Here is a 23,083-nt window from a genome sequence, read left to right as displayed (position 1 = left end):
CAAGGGAGGGCCGCTTTTACATTAATGATATCCGATTTAAAATTCATTAAATTGCGTTTACCCCTTCGGAATTAGTCTTTAATGAGGAGGAGACGTCGACAGTGTTGCCAATTCCTACGCGTTCGAAAACATACTTCCGTTAACGCTTCCGCTTTTCACATTCTACTTCGTGCATTAAAACTAATTGCAAAGCAATTTCCACCCCGCTGACGGGAATTACTAAATTTTTATTTGAATCTGACAATTTTTTTAAGTAGATGGTGAACTTGACAACGCGGTACGGGCACGATTTCGCCGCGGTGTCGTTTTTCAGCTCGTTAAGACCAAATTAAATTTATTTGGACGACAAACACATGTGCAGCGCATAGGAAAAAAACCTTGTTCCCGTTCCTATATCTCCCGTTTCAACCCTCGACGAGACACAGACGTGATCTACGCGCCATTCTCGGGATCACGGGGTTTAAACAGGAACCGAAAGGGGAGATACAGGAACGTTTCTAATTAAAATTGCTGTTGAAGGTCGGATTTTGCACTTTTTTTAGTGCGTTTCCACTTTTTTTCTAATTTCCGTAATTTATTGGGTCAAAAATATGGAAACATCCTTTCAACTTACAAAAATTACTAATTGTTAATTTTTCAGAATAAATTTATGAATGAAATAATGAATTAAAATAATTAAATCCGAATAAGAAATTGGGAGTAATTAAAAAAAAATCTTGCATTTCATTGATGATTTTAATTATTTTTGGAGTTCCGTATATAATTTGTATATAATTTGATTCATAATTCTGTATATGGAAAATTTACCATAAAACAAACAAATACTACAAAAATAAACTGAAACAAAAACACAAATAATCTTTTTAGTTTTGGTTAGTTTTGATTAGTTTTGGTTAGCCATATGAAAGCAGTATGGTCTGTTCATAGATATAAGAAAGTGACCAATTGCTTTTTGACAAAGGCCAATTAATTACTTGGATGAAACCTAGTTCTATACTTATAATACCCCGGAAAATGGTTGGGTTGACTCAATTGATAAGTGTGAAACAAACGCGCCATCACAAAGAGGTAAAAGAATAACTACTTTGCATTCTGACTCTAAAGATGGATTCCAAATGGACTTCCTCTGTCTGCCAAAAATATTAAAAATTCTTCTCTGGATTACAATGAAGACACCACCGCTGATTTATTTGAAAGTTGGTTTAAAAACAAACTAGTTCCAAACATTCCTCCTAATAGCGTAATTGTAATGGACAATGCAAGTTATCACAGTAGACAGTTGACTAAAACCCCTTCCTCAGTTGACACAAAAGCAACAATCCAAAACTACATTACAATAACGACATTTATTTTCACGAAGATTATACCAAAAAACAATTAATTGAGGTTCTACAAAGCTTGAACCTACAAAAGGAATACGTCTGTGATAATTATGCAAAAAATCTAGGGCATACAGTTTTAAGGCTTCCATCTTATCACTGTATCTCATTGAACATGTTTGACACCAACTGAAATCTGAGATATTACAAACAATATATATTGCAAATAATATAGAACAAATAATAATTAGAACAGGCGATGATAGCGATAGTGATACTGATATATTATGTGAATAATTTGAAATCATTTAAGTAGGTAATAAAAATAGTTTGTAATTTTATTTTAGATTTAAACATAAATACATACGTAAATAAATAAAATTCTTTTATTTATTTGCCAGTTTTCAAGAAAACACAAACAGAAAAGTTGTAGGGTTCAAAATGAGTTTTAGCATAATTCACTTGTTTTATCTACACAGTGTGACATTTTAAACTAATCAACGTTAAAATTTTAATCAAAACAGCCTCTATTTAATAATTTAAAAAAGTATCAAAATAAATTGTGCTCTATTTAAAATTTTATGGTTGATAGTAGCTGGAAATAAAACGACTTTTACATAACTTTTTTTGGTAAAATGGTGAATTATTTTCATTTCATTTTCACCACAGTTAACTAAATCTGAATATTTTGTTTTTTATTATTTTACTACTTTTCCGGTCAAAAATTCTTCCGAAATTAGGGCCATCACAACTAAACGTCATCGTTCAATGCGAAATCCCTACGTTCCTAATCTGGCTCTCCCGCCAAAATGGCGAGAGTCATCCACGCAAAATTGGTCTTTCATAGTCCGATAGTCAGAGGAGGGGGGAGACGAGCGTCCCCTCGGGCTCCGCTGCTACCTGACTTACTCGGACCACAGCGCACCGCCGTAACATCGCATTAAGTGCATTTAGATTGCACTCTGTGGAAAAAGTAGTGGGAGGCGCGACCCGACAACGTCGAGGATCTTCTTCGCGTCGCTGTTCACCACTCAGTCACTCAACGGCTGTCGTTTCCGTAGTGCGGTTGCGTTCCTCCACTTCCGGTATTACGTAGGCGATTTGTTGATATAGTCGTATTGTTTAGTCGTCTTGGTTACCGGCCGTACAGTTGAATCGATAGACCGCAAGTTCCTCTGTGTTTGTGACTGCCGGCAGAACATGATTTCGGAATTTTGATACGTTTCTGGACTAACAAATTAACTTTATCGCTCGCGAAGCAGACGAAGATTGAAGACATGGCGGGAATTGCGCTGAGTTTGATAGCTGTCGTGGTAACCGTCCACGGATTGCAACTGAACGAGGGCGCCTACGAAGATTTGGTGATCAAAATCGCAGACAACGTGCCGGACAAGGATTGCAGGATCGTCCTGGAGAATCTAGAGGTAAGTGTCCAATTCGTCCTTGGTGCCAATATTAGCACCTCTCTGTACATCGAACGCAGACCAAATCAGTGGAAAAATCATCGAGTTCGCTAGCCACCAGCTACCGTGAAGCATGACGTTTAATAACAATAAACCAAGGTTCCCCCTTTTCCTGTCCACTACTTCCACCTCGTACAGGGTGCGTCCGAATCCGGACTCACCTTCGTTTGCTTCGTTAATTTCCCGTTGGTCGCGAAGATAACGTAGGAAATAGACCGACGTTGAAGTTAATAGACACGATGATAAAAACTCGTTTAAAAGTTCATTGCCTTTTGTTATCTACCCGATTGTGTGTCCGCTTTTGTTATCAGACATTGCTAAGGCGCACTATGCTTTAGTATACAAACATGTAAAGATGTATGGGATCTTCTTAAGCACCTAGTCTCACGTAGTGATGACATCGTCCTACTTTGCAAGTTCTATGTTTGTCACCAAATGGGCTTTTCAATAGTTTGATTGTCTTGTGGGGTTAGACCTCGTGTCTAATGGCAGCTGCTGGCTTATAAACTCCTCTAAAATGCATAGTTGCAGCCCACCATAGTCAATTGGGTTTCTGGGTTACGCCAATATGGTCCATATCTTAATATGCAGTCCCAGGGTAGAGAATTCAAAACTCTAAAATCAGCGTATTTTAGGGGCTTCAGATATAGATATGTAGATAGATATAGGACAGACCGAAATCGCTTTCAGCTTTTTTTGATAAATTACTTGGGTAGTGGTACTCCTAAATATCTTCGGAATAAACTTTCTTCATTACCGCGACATTTTTCGCAATAACCAGCTCATTAATTATATTATATACAAAATATTTAATACAAGTTTAAGAATTATTTCCGTAATAAATAATAACTTAGGTAATTAATTGAAGTAATGTAATGTATAACTTTAACTCTACCGCCAAGAAAACAGCTATGGTGAACATCGCCGAGTTGAAAATAAAAAAAAAACATTTCTTCATTTTTTGCTGTTAATCAACGTGTAGATCGGGGCTCAACTTAAGAATGACCATTAGTTAAACTGGGTCTATCGGAAGTGGACGCCCACACTTGGGAGTCAGTTGGTATTTTTATGTTTTAATCGTGGTCCCTCTAGGAAATTGCGTAATCCCAATTTACATTTTATATTTCCATTTATTATGCCAAAATTTCCCTGTTCTTGTCATAAAGACGAATTTTCCTCGAAAGTTAAGAACCAGGTTTTACTAGCTGATGGAGGAAGATTAACCAAATTTAATGTTCCTTTGACCAAATACTACTACTAGTTGTACATAACCGATATTTTGATTTCATATTTCTATTTATCTTTCCAAAATTTGATTTTTTTCCCTTTACCAAATACTACTACTGTTTGTCCATTACTGATATTAACATTTTATATTTCTATTTCTTTTGCCAAAATTTGCTTTTGAATTTTCCTCGAAAGTCAAGTGTCAGGTTATATTAGTTGATGGAGGAGGACTAACCAAATTCAGTGTTTCTTTGACCTAATACTGCTACTAGTTGTCCATTACCGATATTACGAACTCGTGTCCAAAACCAATACCGCACAAAGTAGGCCTTATCTAAGCGTTCCTAAATTCCTGCCGCTCGCAGTAGATAACCAAGAGTGGTTTTTAATGTTTTCCAAAATGTATTCGGCATTGTTCGCGTTTGAGTAATACGGGATCAGATTGAAAGGCTTCGAGAGAAATCTAGGCGATGGCTTAAACAATTCTTTTGTTATTATATTTTCGCATTGAAGTGGCCAACCCATCCGCCTACGATCGAAATTTTACTTCGAGCTACGGGTACAGAGAGCAATCCTTTGAAGTATAAGGTTGCCAACCCCGAAAACAGGTGGATGTGTGTTAATAAACAGCAGCCCCGGCCGCTGGATAGTTCTCACAGGTCCCAAACGTTCGGGTACGTTTCCCACGCTTTTGTGCGGGTGCAGGCAAAATATTTTCGTATTCGAAGTGAAACGGCGTAAAGAACGGGCATTTTTTTAAAAGGCGAAAGTGAATCAAATTCGTAACAGTCGATTGGGCGGAGATTATTGCTTAATGGCAGAACATTGATGTCGTTTATGGTCGAGGCAATAGACGCGGCGTGCCAAAAACAAGCAAATTCGAGAGTTAATAATAATATTAAATTGAACCGAGGTGGCTTTTGCTTGATGGAAATCCATTTATCAAAATAAATAAGAACTAAAAGTTCAGATTTTCAGGAAATTATATATATTTTTACATGACAATTGTTTCGACAACATCGTGTCTTTATGAAATGTAATATTTACAAACTACCCGCTATTATACACACCAAAAAATGACAATAAAACCTTAATTATTGTTGTGAGAATTTAAGTTCAATAATTTCTCAAAATAAAATCTAATTGATCGTACATTTTGTTAATCTCCATGGCTTCCAATAAATTTAATTTTCTACTTTTTGTGGCTGTATGTAAAATATCAAAATTGTCAAAAATGTGTTTTTCTGTGTTTAAGTGTGTAGCATAATTGGGATCTAGACTATTGTTTTTAAACGCTCTTTTATGTTAAGGATCTTTAAGGATCTACCTGTTTGTCCAATATAAATTTTAGGACAAGATCCGCATTTCAACCTGTAGACACCTGATTTTTGAGATTTTGGACATTTCGTTTTATTGTTTTTTAAGAAATTTTCTATTGTGTTGTTGTTGTTGTATGTATGTAATTGTTTTAAATTGTTCGTGTTTTCTATTAGGTTTCGGATAAATAGAGTTTACTATTGTCTGGATTTTTTTTAATTTATAATTTTATCTAAAATAGACGGATTGTAGCAGTTGTTCAGTGCTATTTGTTTAATGATATTAAGTTCTTTGTTCTTTTCTGTTGAGAGTGGCGTATTAAGAAGTCTGAGTATAAAAGAGTGAAATGCAACCATTTTGTGTTCATGAGGGTGATTTGAGCTGTTATGTATGACTGTGTCCGTGTGGGAAGGTTTATGATAAATCTAAAATCTAATTTGTTTTGCGTTTTTGTAATGGTTAAGTCTAAAAAATTAATAGAGTTATCCTGTTCAATCTCGATAGTGAATTTTATACGATTATTTAATGAGTTAATGTAATTTACAAAAGAATTCAATTGTCTGTCCGTTCCAACAAAGCAAGCAAAGACATCATCCACGTATCTATACCACCATAGAAAGCTTTTACTTAGAGGATGTTCTAGTATGATATTTCCCAAATTATCCATAAAAATCTCGGCTAACAAAGGACTAAGTGGGTTTCCCATAATCAAACCTTCCTTAGAGATGTAAATCTGTCCATTAAATTCAAGATTTTTATGGATAAGTTGGAAAATATCATAGTAGAACATCCTTTAAGTAAAAGTTTTCCATGGTGGTATAGATACGTGGATGATGTATTTGCTTGCTTTGTTGAAACGGACAGACAATTGAATTGTTTTTTAAATTACATTAACTCATTACATAATCGTATAAAATTCACTATCGAGATAACTCTATTAATTTTTTAGACTTAACTATCGCAGAGGAGAACCTAGTGAAAAAGTTTCAAAACATTTGTCAAAATGTGGTTTAAAAATAGCTTTCAGAACTAACAACACAATAGAAAAATTGTTAAAAAACAATAAAACGAAATGTCCAATATCTCAAAAATCAGGTGTCTACAGATTGAAATGCGGATCTTGTCCTAAAATTTATAATTTATATTATATTTACATTTTAATATTTTACATACAGCCACAAAAAGTGGAAAATTAAATTTATTGGAAGCCATGGAAATTAACAAAATGAGACATTCAAATGATATTTATTATTTGATAATTATTTTAATTAAATTAAGAATTTTGAAATGTATGGCAACTAATTGTCCAATATTATATGAAAGAATACAGACTCCCAATTTAATATCACAACTATTTTCTAACTACTCTAACAGCGTGTTAGAGCCGAATAATACTCAGCCTTATATTTCATCTAATTACTCAAATAAGACCGTTCCAGATTTACAAGTTTTCGAAGAAATCTGCGCGAAAGATACCGCCTTCTTTAGATAAAAAAAAAATGACCGGGGCCCTTGCCGTTTTCCAAGTATTGTCCAACTTTGGCACTACCTCGAACAGCGTACATTTCCAAAATGTTGGAAAGTAGCACAAATCAAACCGATTCTAAAATCTGAAGTAGCTAATTATTTGACTATCTCACTCGTGTTATTTTGCCAAGGACTTTGAAGTCACTATTTCCACCCAATTATTTTTCTTGGTATAAAATGGCATAACATGGATGTCACAAGGAACGTTCGGTACTTACAGACTCAATTCGTTTTAATTTTCGTTAATTTTTCATAACCCCACTCTGCTAAAAAGCTTGTAGACTTCTCAATTTGTTGCTTTATGCGAATATGACGTCTGGAGTCCCTCAAGGGTCACACTTGAGACGTTTACTTTTTAATATTTTTGTATTTGATATTGGCAACTCCAGAGTACTCTCGATGCCCAGTAATACAGTTGATACAGGCTTGAGGAACGTTGGTTTTGTATTACGTAACACTAAAGGCTCTATCAACCATAATTCAGTCATTTTAATTAATTGGTAATAGCGTGATCAGATCAATACTCTTCCACTGGATGGAATCAGATCTAACGCAAGTATATCGGTCGGATAGAGAGTGTCCAAAGAATGTTTTTCGGAAACCTTACTTATATATAACAGACATATACTAATATTCGTATAAAAGTGCAGAAATAGCTCAGAAGTAAGTTTTCTTTATAAAATTGTTAACTTTCACCTTCTTGTGCAAGTTTAATGCTAGGCCTTTTCAGGTTTAACTACGTTTCAAAGTCTCCGCTTATTTGATGTATTGTATTTTATGTATAACAACTGTGTTTTTCTGAACAGCGAAAATACAGACTTATTTTAAATTTTGTAACATTAATTAAATACTGAAGTTTATCTAAGTTTCTATTGTATTTTCGACTATGTAATTGTGCAACCTCATCTCCCTGTCGGATAGCCTTTGGGTTTATAAATAAATTAAAAAAAAACAATTTTTTTAGAATCGCAATATATTTTTTTCATTTTTCAAAAGGCTTGTGTGACTATTTTAATGGATTTTTACAGAAAGAGGTCGTATTTTCTGATCGAGGTATTGATTGCCTTTGGAAATTTTACGATAAAAAGTAAATCACTATTATCAATAAGAAAAGTCTGAAACAATTAATTGAAAAGATATTACTAACTGCATGGAGGGAGCACAAGTTCACTCACATTTACAAACAAAATTAGAAAGTGCCGAACATCAAAAGATAATTGCTTAAATGCCAATTTGCGCCCGTATATTGATTAGTATAGGATAATTAGAGAAAACGCGTATTGTTGTGAAATTGTGGAGTTTCAGTCCATTGTCCATGGCATTTTTTGGTCTTACCCGCTCAATTGTCATTCTTTTGAATTCGTTTCTGTGTTTTTTTTTATATAAAACTTTTATTTACCGATGATGTACAGACTTTGCAAATTTATATACCCAGTAAACATTTGGTGATGGAAACTAAGCGTTTTCCCAATACGTGAAGAACATCCAAAGTTCTTGGTATGATATATACCCGGTGTATAAATTAAGTGACCTCCAAACTTTGTTCTTTTTTTTTAATGAAAACCCCCACTTCAATTCATTTTCGAATTCTAGTATGTAGCACTAACCGCATTCTTTTAATGTCAAATTACTCTCTCTGTTCGAAGATGTCTCAAGCACAATATATCCACCTGACAAGTCAGATTTGGTCACTTATTTTGAGCGCACCACGTATTGATAAATTTACCACAAAAAAACCCGCAGTTAAACGTAAAATTCAAGGGATCCAGCCGTTTTCGCATATTTCGAAGTTCTGAATTTTAAATGAATTTATGCCAGCCCACGCTTTCTCATTGTTGTGAGTAACTTAAATCTTTAACACGAATAATGCGTTGAATATCGTTTTGTTATCTACAAAATACGATTGTCGAAGCCAATTTTGATTTCTTGCCAACTTTATGCATAAATCTCTTTAATGTAACTTGTTTGTCTTTTTTTCCACAATGTATCTGGTTGACGAAATGCAATTTTTGTTCTCAGATTGTATTTGATTTTTGAAAAAAAAAATTAAAATTTTGTTTCTTGTTTCGAGTTTGTTTTGCCATTAAATATCAGTTCCGATGAATTTAAATTTTGACATCCACTGGCAGAGTTTATTAAAAAGGATAGATAAAAACTTTTTATATAAAAGCTTTTATTAACTGCTGAACATGTCACTAAAAACAAATGAACGTCGGTTAAAATAACATAGAACGCCCTCCATATTTTTCTCAAAAAGGCAAATTATTTCATGTATTTGATCTTGCGAATAATCCATATTATAAATGAATGTTTCTAAAAAAATATAGTTAGTTATCCGTGAGGGTGCCACCAAAACCACCAAGGCAATAATGATGGTGATTACAAAATTTCTATTTTTGAATAATAAACCAAAAACTCAAACTCAAACTCAAAAAACTTAAAAAATATGCATGATGTCCGTCCCATTTGCCAACAAGTAGATTATGTTACATCCCATTTAATAAACTATGTAGGAGGGTGTCAAAATGTTAAAGAAAACCCTGAAAATAATAAGAAAATTGAAATTGTAGCCAGCCAATAGAAAAAGTGTAGTAAAATAACAAAAAAAAAAACAAATAAGAAACAAATTTTTCAAAACAAAAAAATTTATATATCCATAAGATTGCCATTGAGAAAATAAGTAGTGAAGCACAAAGATAAGAAATGTTGGGAGAAAACTGTAAAAAGTAAACAAGCAATAACAGCAAGGTCGTAAGTTACGTTTTAAAAGGCCCGCGTTAACGCGGAGTTTAAAAATTTTATTTCTTTTGTTATTTGGAGTGATTTTTTTTGGTTCCTATTAGTTGCTTCATTGTTAGTTGTCCCTCCCAATACGTTTTTCTCTCCACTTTTTATGAAAGGAAACGAGTTTCAATGGATTTCGTTTCGTTTTTTATTTTTTATTTTTATTTTTTAAGTTTCTTTTCTTTCTTTTTCCTTTTTTTTATCGATACTGTGCAAGTTTCACTCGGCATCGCGTTGGGTCGAACGTAACCTCATTCACGCTCGTAAACGCGATGTTTGAATGTTCCAATTTTTCCCAGAAGGTGACGAAAAATAAACCCGTCGCCATGTTTGCCCACCGGTTATCACTTGTCCGGTGCTCACATAGGCGCGGCTCGAATCCCACGATACTAGATTCGGTAGGGCGTCTCTTTTCAGTAAACACTCGAGTCAGCTTCCCAAATACACGCGTATAGATACGCGTAGATTTTGTTGCGCAATTATGCCGACGTTCGTTCTCGCCGCATTCTCACAAATTTTTAAAGGCCGACGCGCGAGTGAACGTCTTTTGGCATTTCGTTTCGGGTTCGGTCGTGACTGACAAGTCACGAAGTACGGGGAATCTTCTTCTGCCCACAAATACTGCTCTCGATTCTTCAGATTAGCATCTCCCGCTCCGCGTTGGCAATTTAGTCGACGGCCGTGATGGCCTTTCGTGTTCGATCTCGATAGTCGAGACGTCCCGGGAAAATCGGCAACAATAGAGAACAAAAAAGTTGTCCGATTTTCGTTTTTAGATTATTGTGCAGCAAGCTCGAAATAATAATACCAGAGTTTTATGAAGCGTTCAATATGCAAAAGTTTTTAAAATATTTCCTTTGAAAATTAAAACAAAAAAATTACAAAACGCATATAAAAAAATGCAAATTCACATTATTTTCTGCAAAAACTTAAATTTACAATTTTTTTGCGTTGTTTTGTAAATTCATGGAGAATGTTAAGAAACTTTGCAGAAAAATTGCACATTTCGTAAAAAGTTTGTAAAATATATTTTTTAAGAAATTTCTAAAACTTTTTCTTAAACTTAATGCCTCGGTACTTATACCGTCATTAGCAGTATTCTTTGAATGTTAATTTAATATCTTTCACGTTTTATTGCTAAGTGATTAACTTATTTATTCATTTACATTGTTTTTCCATGAAGCTTTTATGCTAAATAAATATATATTATTGTTACAATAGAAAATTTGTGAAATTGCAATTTAGGAAATTTCGCACACATTTTATAAATTTCGTACCTTTTTTAACAAAATTCGCGTACATTTTACGAAATTAACATGTTATTTTACCAAATTCCCACTTTTTTACAAAACCAACCAAAACTTTCACATTTTCCACAAAAATTTATATAATATAGTAATATATAAATTCGCATCTTTTTTAGGAAATTGCACAAAAGTCATTTGTGAATTCAGATTATTTTTAGAAATTTTCCGAAACTTTACAAAATTCACACTTTTTTCATACAATTTCGCAAGAAGATTCTGAAATCACACTTATTTGCAACGCCAATCAAAGCTTAAACTCTTTTCATGCAATATAGTAGTAAATTTGTAACTTCGCAATTTTTTAGGTGAGTTCGTAAAAAGTTTGCAAATTCATTTATTTTTATAAAGATGTAGCAAACTTTGAACGAAATTCTCTTTTTCGCAAAACTTTAAGTTTATGGATTTACACTTCATTTATGAATACATTCGCCTTTTTCCTATTGAGGGTTTCTGCCCTGATCATCCGTCGATGTCTCCGCGCACGCCCGATCGAATTGAAACGTCGAGTGTTATTAGACCTTTTTTTTGTATGAACGTATCGTCAGTCCGCGCTGTCGAACGCAACTACCGTTTAGCTTTATTTTATATTTAAAATGGTTGCGTTACATAACGAATTGCGGATGCAGGAATTAACGATCTGTCTCGTTGGTGCTCTCTATAATAAAAGAATCACATTACGGGGAAAGTCGTGTGTAAAATCGTCCATTGTGCGCCCATTTTCCGATTTGCTTTTTCTTTCCCTGCGAGACAATCGATATTTAATTACCAGTAATTTGAATAACATAAATAAAATTGTGATGTTATAACTATTTTAGCATATGTCAACGTTTTGATTTCAAATATAACCTAGGTAATAGCGGAAGTATTTCTTAAATAAGTATTTTTTCAATATAAATAAGAACTAAAAGTTCAGATTTTCACGAAATTATATATTATGACATGACAATTATTTCGACAACACCGTGTCTTTCACATTTGATAAAGACACGGTGTTGTCGAAACAATTGTCATGTCATAATATATAATTTCGTGAAAATCTGAACTTTTAATTCTTATTTATTTTGATAAATGGATTTTCATCAAGTAAAAGCCACCACGGTTCAATTTAATATTATTATTAACTCTCGAATTTGCTTGTTTTTGGCACGCCGCGTCTATTGCCTCGACCATAAACGGACGGGCGGGGGGACGTTTATTAAAATATTTTCGCCGACGACAAGACAATCCTTGTTTGTATGTAAATTTCTTTTAAATCATTTTCTTACGACGACGCAGCCATCGAAATCTAATCACGAAACATTGTTGGGGTTACTCTTCGCATGAAATAGCTTTTGAGGTTAATTAATTCACCTATAGTTAGTTAGTGTAAAAATAAAAATATGTAAATGATTTTGGGAAAGCTGTTTGTTTAGTACCTAATTATGTTTCAATGCGCGCAACCATTCAAAGGTGCATAAAGACAGAATTAAATTATAGATTCTGGAAGAAAAAGGGCAAAATATGGAAATAGAATAATATCCATGCTTTGCTTCAAATCCATTTTCTATTAAAACTATACTTTTCCGAAAGAATATTTCTTTGTTTGTATTTGTATTTCCGGTTCTTTTTTATATTTTACTAGATTATTGAATTCATCTCAGGTTGTAAATGTTACGTTATCAAATGAGTGAATGAAATCTCCCCGGCCCTGATTAAACGTCTTCGATTTTATGAGAGATCGAATCAAAGTGCCGGTAAATGAGGTATTTTTACGGTCGATCGGTGAACGGCTCCCAGGCTGCGTGGAAAAAAACTATATCGATTCGAACGTGAAAAATATAGGTTGAGGTACCGTACCGCAGCATTTAAAGCGTGAAAACGTTTTTCCTATATTAAGGTGCTCCTAAACACCTTGCGTTGTGCCGAAGAAATTCGTTCGCTGTTTTGTATGGCATGGACCTCTAAAAAATTGCCTATGCAGCAACAACCGCTTTTCAGAATATTAAAAAAATATAAATTCTCTTTATGATATCATAATTATGTACTTATAGTACAAGGTACCATCAGAGGCAAAACATCTATTGGAAGAAGAAAGATATTATTGTTATTGCATTGTCAATATAGTTTCCAATTGCCCTATACTTTCCAATACTTCCTTAGCGTATCCTATGATTAGAGTTGCGGAATTTTCCGGTCAATTTTTTTTTGCGTCAACTGACCAATCAATTGACCGAAATAATTTTAAAAATACTATGAAATTTATATTTATTTATTTATATTTATTTATTTATATTGTGCGTTACGTTGCCGTAGTTCTGGGAACCAAATGGAGTGGATGTTATTATTAGGATTCCCCAAATCTTTTGTATGTATTCCTTGAAGAGGGTTATAGGTAAATTGGACATTACAAACGCATAACAATTTATTATAAAATACATATCATTATTTAATAATGATAGGTAACAGTCTACAATTGCAAGCTGTTATTTAAAACGTTTTTTGATTAGTCAATTAAAAAGGGGGTGCTGTCGAAACAATTGTCATGTAAAAATATCTGAAACTGAACTTTTAGTTCTTATTTATTTTGTAAAAAGGATTCAATTGACCGGTTAATTAAGAAGTGGTCGATTGACAATCAATTGTACCAACACTATCTGTGATTAAAAAGCGCACAAAAGCAGGTTCCCTAAATTGGTTTGTTTCCTTTTATTTCAAATTTAAACTTCCAAGAAAAAAATGCTTTCACAAATTTGGGATAAAATTTTCAAAAACGATCAGAAAACGGTTTTCATTTATTTATTGACTGGTTTTTAATGAGCGAAATGGTTTTTTTCAAAAATATCCAGTTGAAATCTCTTTAGGTAAAATTAAAAGAAAAATGACTCTACCAATTTTGATAAGTAGTTAAAATTAAAGTTAGGAGAAAAAAAAGACTGTTCTTTCTTAGAACTTCGCAGCAATTTAGATATAGATTTTTTCATAAAAATTTGTTTCCCATCAACCGTTGTAGTTTGTCGGAGATGGTTTTTCCATTGCGGTTGACGTCCTGGTTCAAAAAAAAAGAAACATACGGCATTAGCAGCTAGTGCGCGCCGTAAGCAGCCTAATAAGCAATTTTGAATTAACGGTTGGTACCGCGGGCGCATCAACAGGACCCGTGAGAACCACGCTCTGTGTTTTCGTGACTGCGTACGAACAGCCTCTCAAACCATCGACGGTAATGTAAATATAAATACGCCGAGGGACGAGTTGGGTACCATCGCGGGCAATTACCACTTAAAGGAGAAAAAAACCTAACAGGCTGCTTTTGAACGACCTTTAATTTTCCTAGCACTACCGCCGATGGTCTAGGGTTTGGCAAAGTTTTTTTTTTGACAATTTTTTTTAATGAAGTGGTACCACGCTTAATTTTTGAAAACGCCCACTTTTTGGTACAGTTTTCTCTGAAAATTTCTTTCATTTCGCCAAGGCAGTAGTTTTTAGCAATTATATCCTAAAATAGTTGCTAAGGGATATGAAATTGAGGGATCAAATTTTTTTGTGTACATTGACCTAAATAATTTTGAATATACAATGAAATTTATATTTATTTATATCTCCAAGAGAAGAATCGTGAAATTTAAGAAATCGCTAAACATAATTCGCCTTAATTGGTGCTTTTTAATAAATCAATAAGAAGCTATATGATTCTATAATGTCGTCTTGAAACCAACATGTGAATGATAATTTTTATTACTTATTCTTATTAAAAAGTATTACCTGCGTTTGAATTGAAAAGGCAGATAATAAAAGCATCGCAAATATTATTTTAAATGTTAAAATAACAATTTAAACGTGTTATAGATTTAAAACAATCAGACCATCATCATAAATTGTAAGGAAAGTCATTTTTTTCTGTGAACGCTATTCTTAGACCAGAAAGTCCTATTTTATTACAATGTACATTGTACATTTTAAAACGCATTTTGTGTAGCGTTGGACATCACAAACGCATAATAATTTATTCTAAAATAGATATTATTATTAAATAAAGATAGATAACACTCTACAATTACAAGATGTTATTTAAAACTATTAGTCGACTAGACAATTAAGAAGAAGAATTTTTGGAAAGATACCTTAACCTCCTGATTTAGGATTCCAAAGTCTTATTAATCGTACTGTGAAGATCCCAAATCATAAAAATAATTAGCTTCAATTGCTATTTATTATCTATTCTAGATAATACAAAAAATTATGTTACTGTAATGCGATTACGTAATAATTGTCAAGTTTGTTAATTATAATATATATTACTCCAAACGACAGCGAAATAGACTATATAATCTTTAACTCTAAAATCCAATCTTTGTTGCCTGGATATTTAACCAAAACTATTTTGTTTAATATTTATTTTTTTAAGCGTAATTTCCATTAGCACTAAACAAAAGACATTTTGTAATTTATGTTTCAAAAACCTTTCCGCCAATTTTAGTATAGAATAGAAAAAAATAACATTCCCTTCTGTAAAATATCTAATTATACATCAATTTAATGTGTGGAAAGTTTCGTCAACTTTTTAAGTCACTCGTTTATTAAACACTACATTATAACATTAAAAATTAAAATATCTCCATTACAAAGTTTTGGGGGGAAAATAGTCATACTCTCCCTCCCACTTGCTCCTGCACAAAATATTAAAATTTTGACAGCAGTAACTTTTCATCGTTTCAGAAATAATAAAAAAAAGATTTTTACAGTATCTTCTGAAGGATGAATTTTGGGGCACATTTTCAATAACCTAATTCACCAATAACGAAGTTTGCTAATATTTGCGGTACTTCAGAAATTAGCGGATCGTTTTTTGATACACCTAAATGCTTCTAAAGGTAATTTAATAAAAATTTCCGCCAAAAATCGAGAGTCCACCATTTTCATTGGTTAATTTGCGAAACAGTAATCGATGAGAATTCAAGCGTTTGGTCATTTTTTCCTAGAATTGGCGACGTGCGGTAAAAATTACGGGATGTGACGTCACGGCCGCCACAAGTTAATAAACAATCCGTTCGTCATCTCGCGCACCCATACGGCATACCGAACCCCGCGCGGTTAATGTTTCCATTGTTCGAAATTGTCCCAACGTAATGAAACCGCATTAAGGAACCATAAGTTCGACCGACCGGGTTGAAAACTTTCCGAGTTTGTGAGGAGGTAACTGACACTTCCTAAATCGTGAACCATTTATTAAATAGGTGTGACAGTAATTCTGCGAGAAGCGACGTAATAATACGGTTAATTTAAATTTTCTTACAATTCAGCGTGAAGTCATTGTACGAAGTCATTAAAGTCGGATACCTTATATTAAGTTTTATCCATAAGTGTGTCATTGAACAGTACGAATTCTAAAAATAAAATCTACAGAAGAACCATTGCACAGACACAGAACATCTTCTGATATTAATATCTTTTTTTGTTCCAGTTGTCGTTCATGTTAGAATCATGGATAACCAGCTATATGTCCCATATAAGTCAAAATCTCCTTCTCCTGCATCCGTAAGGGCCATAGCATGGCCTCAGCGCTATCCCGTATAGTAGACATTCCCATTAATATCGAGAAAATAAGATTGATTGCACTTGTCCTTCTTTACTATACTCACTTATTATAGCTTCTCTTCCGAGACTCTTTAATCTATCGAAATTCTAGTCATGTTTAACAATGAGCTGTCTAACTTTACCCAGGTTACCTCCGGTGTCCAACAAGGCTCTAGCCTTGGATCATTGCTTTTTTCTATCTACACTTCAAAGATTGTCTCAAGTGCATTGGCAACTGCCAACTCGAATGTAGAGGTCATAAGAAACCTCTCCTTACGACCCAATTGAATTGTTTTTGGATAATGACACAAATCCACCAGGACATAATTGACATCTTAAGTTTGATAAGCATGTAAATGTCTTAATGCGTAAGACTTATTACGCTCTGAACTTAACGAACACAGAAACAAAATCTCTGGGAATCATTGGTATTGTTACATTTTGTTTATTTTGACACCGTGTATACAAATTTCCTACTTCTGAGGGAAAAAGAACGCATACAAAAAGTTCAGAATTCATATTGCCACACAGAGTCAATTTTTGTCTAGAAATTTTCACTTTTATTATGTGTTGAAAAAGCTCATATGATATATGCCAGTGCCAAAAACCAATTCAACAAGAGAACTGAAGGATCTGCTCCGCATTAGTATTTTGTCCACATTATCTTAGCTTGTACTTAATAAACAACAAACAACATTCTTCTCACATTCTCTTAGACTATACCAGAGCCATCTACAAACTCGATCTCTTTTAATTGTTATTTTGGGTTATCTTCCTTTTCACAAGAACATCACTTATTGAAAACTATTTAATTGAGAGGCAGCAGATATATATAACTTGCAGTGTTCCCCAAGGTTCTATTCTCGGACCTGTACTATGCTCCCTATATACGTCGCAGCTAATAGGACACGTGCGTCATTGCTTTGCTCATTTATATGCTAATGACTCTCAGTTCTATATCTCGTTTAAACCCGAAATTATCGCAGACTTTAATGATAAGATTAATTGTCCTGCTCTAAAAATTTATACTCATCTCAACGACTCTTTAGTGACATTCGCGAAGCCTTGTAGCCTGTGTACTTATCTACTTAATTATTGATTAAATAAGTTTTTATTAATTAAGATTCTATGGTTACTGTAGTGGCTGCTTTTGGTTAGCGACAACCTGTGTTAAGTTATGAAGGTCTGCCTCAACTTCGCCTTTGGTAGTCCTTGAGATAAAGCCTTTTATTATTATTATTATTATTGCTTAAAATTCGTGAACTACGATGATTTATTATGGAGACATCATTTTTTACCATTTGTTAAAATAATTCTATTCACTGAAGCAGCACTGGATTTAGTAGTTCTATATTTCGTACATCCAGCCCAGTTAAATGTTTGGTTAGATACCGATTTGTATTTTTGTTTGTCATGTAATATTTTATCATTTGATGAAGACACGGTGTTGTCGAAACAATTGTCATGTAAAAATATATAATTTCGTGAAAATCTGAACTTTTAGTTCTTATTCATTTTGATAAATGGATTTTCATCAAGTAAAAGCCACCTCAGTTCAACTGCTGCTTTAATTCTACCTTTGTGATTGTTATTGTGACCTTTTCTTAGGGTTTAGTGATAAATCTAAGTAATATTTTCACACCAAATATTGCGCCATACCCGAACAGCCAAAACTAGTTTCAAAATTGCTAGCTTCAAAGGGGTATTCTACCCTTTCGAAAATCAGGCAAACACAATTACAGTTAATGAGTTGGCAGTCGTCGCAACCATTATTCTCAAACCCGCTAACGCTTTTCGTGTAGGTTACGTCTGGCACCACTCGTTGGGAGTCCCGCCGGGAATACACCCGCACTTAATTAAATTTTAATCGTCGCCAGTTTATGCACCCCCGTCTGCATGCGAACAGGTCCTTTTCGTAATTAAATCGTCGATCTCTAGCACGAAAATGTCATTTGGAGCCTGAGATTTGCATATTTTCAACCGGCTTATCAGCCATTTACATTTCAAAGCCAAGAAAAATTCGAGACAAAGGAAAACCTCTTAATGGGGTTGCCATTTTCTTCGGTACGGGGTTCGCTTTGATGCGCTTCCGGCCAGGGGGGGTCTCTTTTATCTTTTGCCTGCTCGTTGTCAAAGGAACCCTGGTCATGTTTAAGAAGTTCCCGATTGATTACAATCTTAATTATAATGGTTTTGAATGACGGTTTCTCTTTTGTTTCGATGAATTGCTTCGCGTTTGGGGGTCCTAATATATTAGCCATTGGCAGATTCATTTTAATGGCGATAGACGCCAGAAAACTCAAAATAATAAGGATCTGGTGGTTGTAAAGCGAAGAAAAATGAGTGGTGGATAATCAGTTTTGCTTGATAGAGCCACAGTTGTGTCTGAAGAAATTCTGGAAACGTACAAAAGTGTGTGCAGTGTTTAAGGGTGGACATGGGAATGATTTGCACTTGACTAACTGTCCCAAATTAGAACGAAAACTTAGGTTTAAGCGCTCCGTTATATAATATATATATATGTGTTCTATTGTTAATTCCCCATTATGGAAATAGATCTAATGAAATAAAGTTATGCCTTTTACTTACAGTAATTGTTATCGAGTTTTTGTAAGTTGAAGTTAACTGCCTTTGCGAGCAGCAATCACTAGTAAGTTGCACTTCTTTTGTAGAATGGTTTATTTATTAAGGAGTATACTGACAAGAACGAAACCAGTAAAATAGATTAAAGAAAAATAGTGTACTACCAAGTACGCTGTGAACGTGGAGAGTCATGTATCGGAGAAACCAAAAGACCTTTAAAGCACATAGAAACAAAGGGCATCTGCCCTAAGCGTTGTGTAAAAAAATATAAAGACCATTAAAAGTTCGACAATCTCGTAGTATTTCAATTTTCACTTTCTAATATCTGTTGCGCTTTATTTTTGAGTTTCTTACATTATAATATTGCATTAATAATATTCCTGGAGCTGTTGCCAGGTCTTTAAATGGTGGTGCTCATTTAAAAATAAAACACAAATATACGAAAATTGTATAAAACACTTTTATCGCAAAAGACTTACTCCGCATAATTTATTGTTGAATATGAGGATGATGCTAGCGAAAACAACAGTTAGTGACAATAGTGATATGGACAAAGGCCTTTTCGTTTCGCTGGCATATCGATGTCTTAATTGTAATATCTCGTATCTGAAAAAGGTGGATTTGTGATGGGCATAATATTATTTTATATCGGAAAAGGTGCAGGCATGACTTTTTCCTCGACCTGAATAAAAATAATATGATTTTTTTGTAATTTTTTAGACTTTCACATTTGATGTCAAGCAAAATATTATTATTATTATTATTATAATCTAATAAAATTTATCCACACATGTCACTTGATGACCAATACGGGATATTAAAGAATAGTATATTATGCGGTAAACGGCATTTGACTCACGAGTTCATTTGACTCAAGCGGAGCGAGTGTTTAATAAGCGAGTGGCTTAAAAAGTTTACCGAACGTATTGCCTACTATACTTTTTCTATGACCGTTAGTTTTTGGGTACATTTTCGCAAAACAACACGAATACATTCACTGACGTGACCGTCAGAATTGACAAACGTTAAAATTCAAGGCTTAGGAAATACCTCCGAAAACATCCGATTGCTTCCAAAAACCCATACGGAAAAACCCGGAAACGTCCGAAGTGGCTCAGATCCGTGGGAAACGAAACTGACGTGGTAAAGTGACGTTTCCCGCACGCTAGATCGGTGGGTAATTAGGAATTTTACAGACGGGAGTAGAAAAAGGTGATTTCCACATCCTTCGCAATGTTTTTTACATTACAGGCTTGTCACACAATATTCACGCTTTGCGTATAGTATGATTATAAGCAGGTATACCTGTGGTGCTCTTAATAGGACACCACAAATAAACTACTGTGATACTAAAATAATGAACCAAAGTTAAGTAATCGAACTGAGGTGGTTTTTGCTTGATGAAACTCCATTTATCAAAATAAATAATAACTAAAAGTTCGGATTTTCACGAAATTATATATTATGACATGTCAATTGTTTCGACAACACCGTGTCTTTATCAAATGATATTTGTTGTCGAAACAATTGTCATGTGAAAATATATAATTTCGTGAAAATCTGAACTTTTAGTTCTTATTTATTTTGCCAAAGTTTAGTAATTTGAAGTATGAAGAATAAATACTTCAAGGTTTAAACCGATTAAAAAAAAACGGATAAAACGGTTCATTTCAAAGCGAATAAAAAAACTCTCTTCTTCCCACGTCGTTGGGCAACGTTTATAGACAGACTTCCTCAATAGCATTTCACGATACAAAAGCCCCGCGACATGTGGGTCCCCCAGAGGAAGCTATCGAAGCAGCAAAAGTGCCACAGAACGTTTAGAAGATGACAGCCCTATCGGATTTCGATTACGTCGCGAGAGCGTTTGTAGGTGTTCGCCGTTTAACCAATACGCCAACTACCATTAAAAAAAAAAGAGGTTGGAGAAGAACGCGTCGTTGTGAAACATGATTTCACCGGGTGTTTGCACTTTTCTTTTAACTCGTTAAAAATAAACAACTTTCTATTGTTGTTTAACAAGCCTTGGTTCTTGTATTAAAGGACAAAATTGATGGTTGTTTTACGACGGCCTGCTCGATAGAACGAATGGCTTCCAATTTGTCGGACGCGCGGTTATATTATTTGCCGGGATAAGTTTCTATTTTTCCGAGGTAAATGCAAGCCGCGAGTTTTTCCATTAGCGTCGTCGTATCTCGGATACATCTTTATGCAAATCGCTATAAACGACGTGAGATGAGAAGTTGCATAGTATTTTAGAAAGTAGGTTGCTATTTGCCTATAAAAGATCGCTGTATTACCGTTGCGCTGCGACACCTGGGGTCGTCAGTCTCGGCGATTGGAGTTGTTTCGACTAGACCCCGTCTGCAGGGTGGATGTTTTATTAAAATAAATAATTTAGACCATTTTTACAGAAAGAAGAACAAAATTCAATTCAATTCCACACATCCCGTTATAAAATTAACTAGGGTAAAGTTTACTTTGTGGGGGTTTCTAGCTCCTACTCTTTTTAGGAATAACGTAAAAAGCTTATAGTAATATTTAAAAAAGAGAGGAGAATAACACCTCTAAAATAGAGGGTATCACAAAAAAGTAGTGAATCAGTTGGCTTTAAATTTGTAAGGTAAGTAATAATATCTCGGAAGAGAAGCGTCAATAAGAGGGAACAAATGAACCATGAACCTTAACACACCACCCGGTTTTCTCGCAGATATTAATTAATACGCACTTTCAACATTTGACTTTGACAGCCTGTATATTGAAAACCAAAAAGGATACCATCATTGCCTTAGCGAAAATAATATGTTTAACAAATTGACGAACTTTTTTGTGACACTTTGTGAGTTGATTTTAGACATGTTTTCTCATCTTTAGGTCACAATGAATTTGATTTTGTCTTTTCACAAATTGAGTTAGCTATATACTGGAATATTTCGTATAAATTTCAGATTTTTCAAGCAAATTTAATCAGCATCTAACTTTTGCACTCTGGACATTTCAAAAGCGTTCCAATTTCGATAAATAAACCTTACAAGGTATTTCAAAAAGGTTGGTGTGAGAATTACAGCAACATTTTAAAACATTTTACTTTTTAAAATTTAAAAATGTTGTTTCTGTATTACGAAAAAAGTTTAGTTAACAACTCGCGCCAATTTAAGCGGACCTCATAATGAAACAAGTGTAAGTGTGTAAATAGAGTTGAAAACATTTAAAAAAATTGTTATCGTGAACTTTAGGTGTAACGGCAATCTAGTAGGTATTTCATATAAAGCAAGCCTTCCCTTCTGTCATACGTTGAAATTATCTGTTAGGCGAATAGTATACAAAGGCATTTTTTGCATAATATTGTTAATAACAGAGTAGCTTGCCCAAAACTGTTAGAAAAATTATCTTTTAATGCGCATAAATTTAGTACAAATTTAGGAAACAACCCACCAATATCTTTTTTGCAAATAAATTATAAGAGTTACATTTAGAACATTGATATTTTTGCTCTGCCACTCACATTCGTTTAGGCAGTTTTTCGCTCAAACTGAATTTAATTTATTCTTTCCTATTTTTTTTTTGGTTTAGAAATATTTTTATGTAATCTTTGAAAGTAATGTAAAGTAAATGTAATTATTCTTAGTGTACGTTAGTAAAATAGACAAAGTTCTGAGGCCAGGTATAAGAACACAATAAACTACTGTCAGGGGGGGGGGGCGTTTTGCGTAATTATTTTAATTGAAGTTACGCTTCCCGACGTCACTATAGTGGAACGGCCTTAATGTTGAAGAACAATTTATGTTAATTCGTTTATGGGATTTTTTTTCGAGGTGCATCTCGAACGACACTCGAGCATCGCCGCGACCATAGATTAGTCTAACAGTATTTACGCGCGTTCGTCTATGATTAAAAGCCGCGTTATGCAAATCGGTCGAGTACGGAGGCTTAAGAGAGTGCCGTTAGATCGTCGCGATTAGTACAAATTGCCGGCTTACGCGCCTCCGTGTATTAATGCCAAGTT

General features: G+C 34.1%; 1 protein-coding gene across 2 annotated transcripts in view; it reads left to right on the top strand.

Moving 5' to 3' along the window:
• Positions 1-2,242: 2,242 nt before the first annotated feature.
• LOC132699778 (calcium-activated chloride channel regulator 1-like) overlaps positions 2,243-23,083 on the top strand; it is a 34,499-nt gene continuing 13,658 nt past the window's right edge. For both annotated transcript variants that reach the window (XM_060666664.1, XM_060666663.1), the window contains exon 1: positions 2,243-2,743. In XM_060666664.1, coding sequence (XP_060522647.1) covers positions 2,597-2,743 — 147 coding nt within the window. In that variant the 5' untranslated portion in view covers positions 2,243-2,596. The remainder of the gene's footprint in view (positions 2,744-23,083) is intronic.

Source organism: Cylas formicarius, unplaced genomic scaffold, assembly GCF_029955315.1.
Source record: "Cylas formicarius isolate icCylForm1 unplaced genomic scaffold, icCylForm1.1 PGA_scaffold_3__17_contigs__length_32017465, whole genome shotgun sequence".
In the NCBI taxonomy this organism is placed as follows: Eukaryota; Metazoa; Arthropoda; class Insecta; order Coleoptera; family Brentidae; genus Cylas; species Cylas formicarius.
This window is presented reverse-complemented; position numbering and strand designations above follow the sequence as displayed.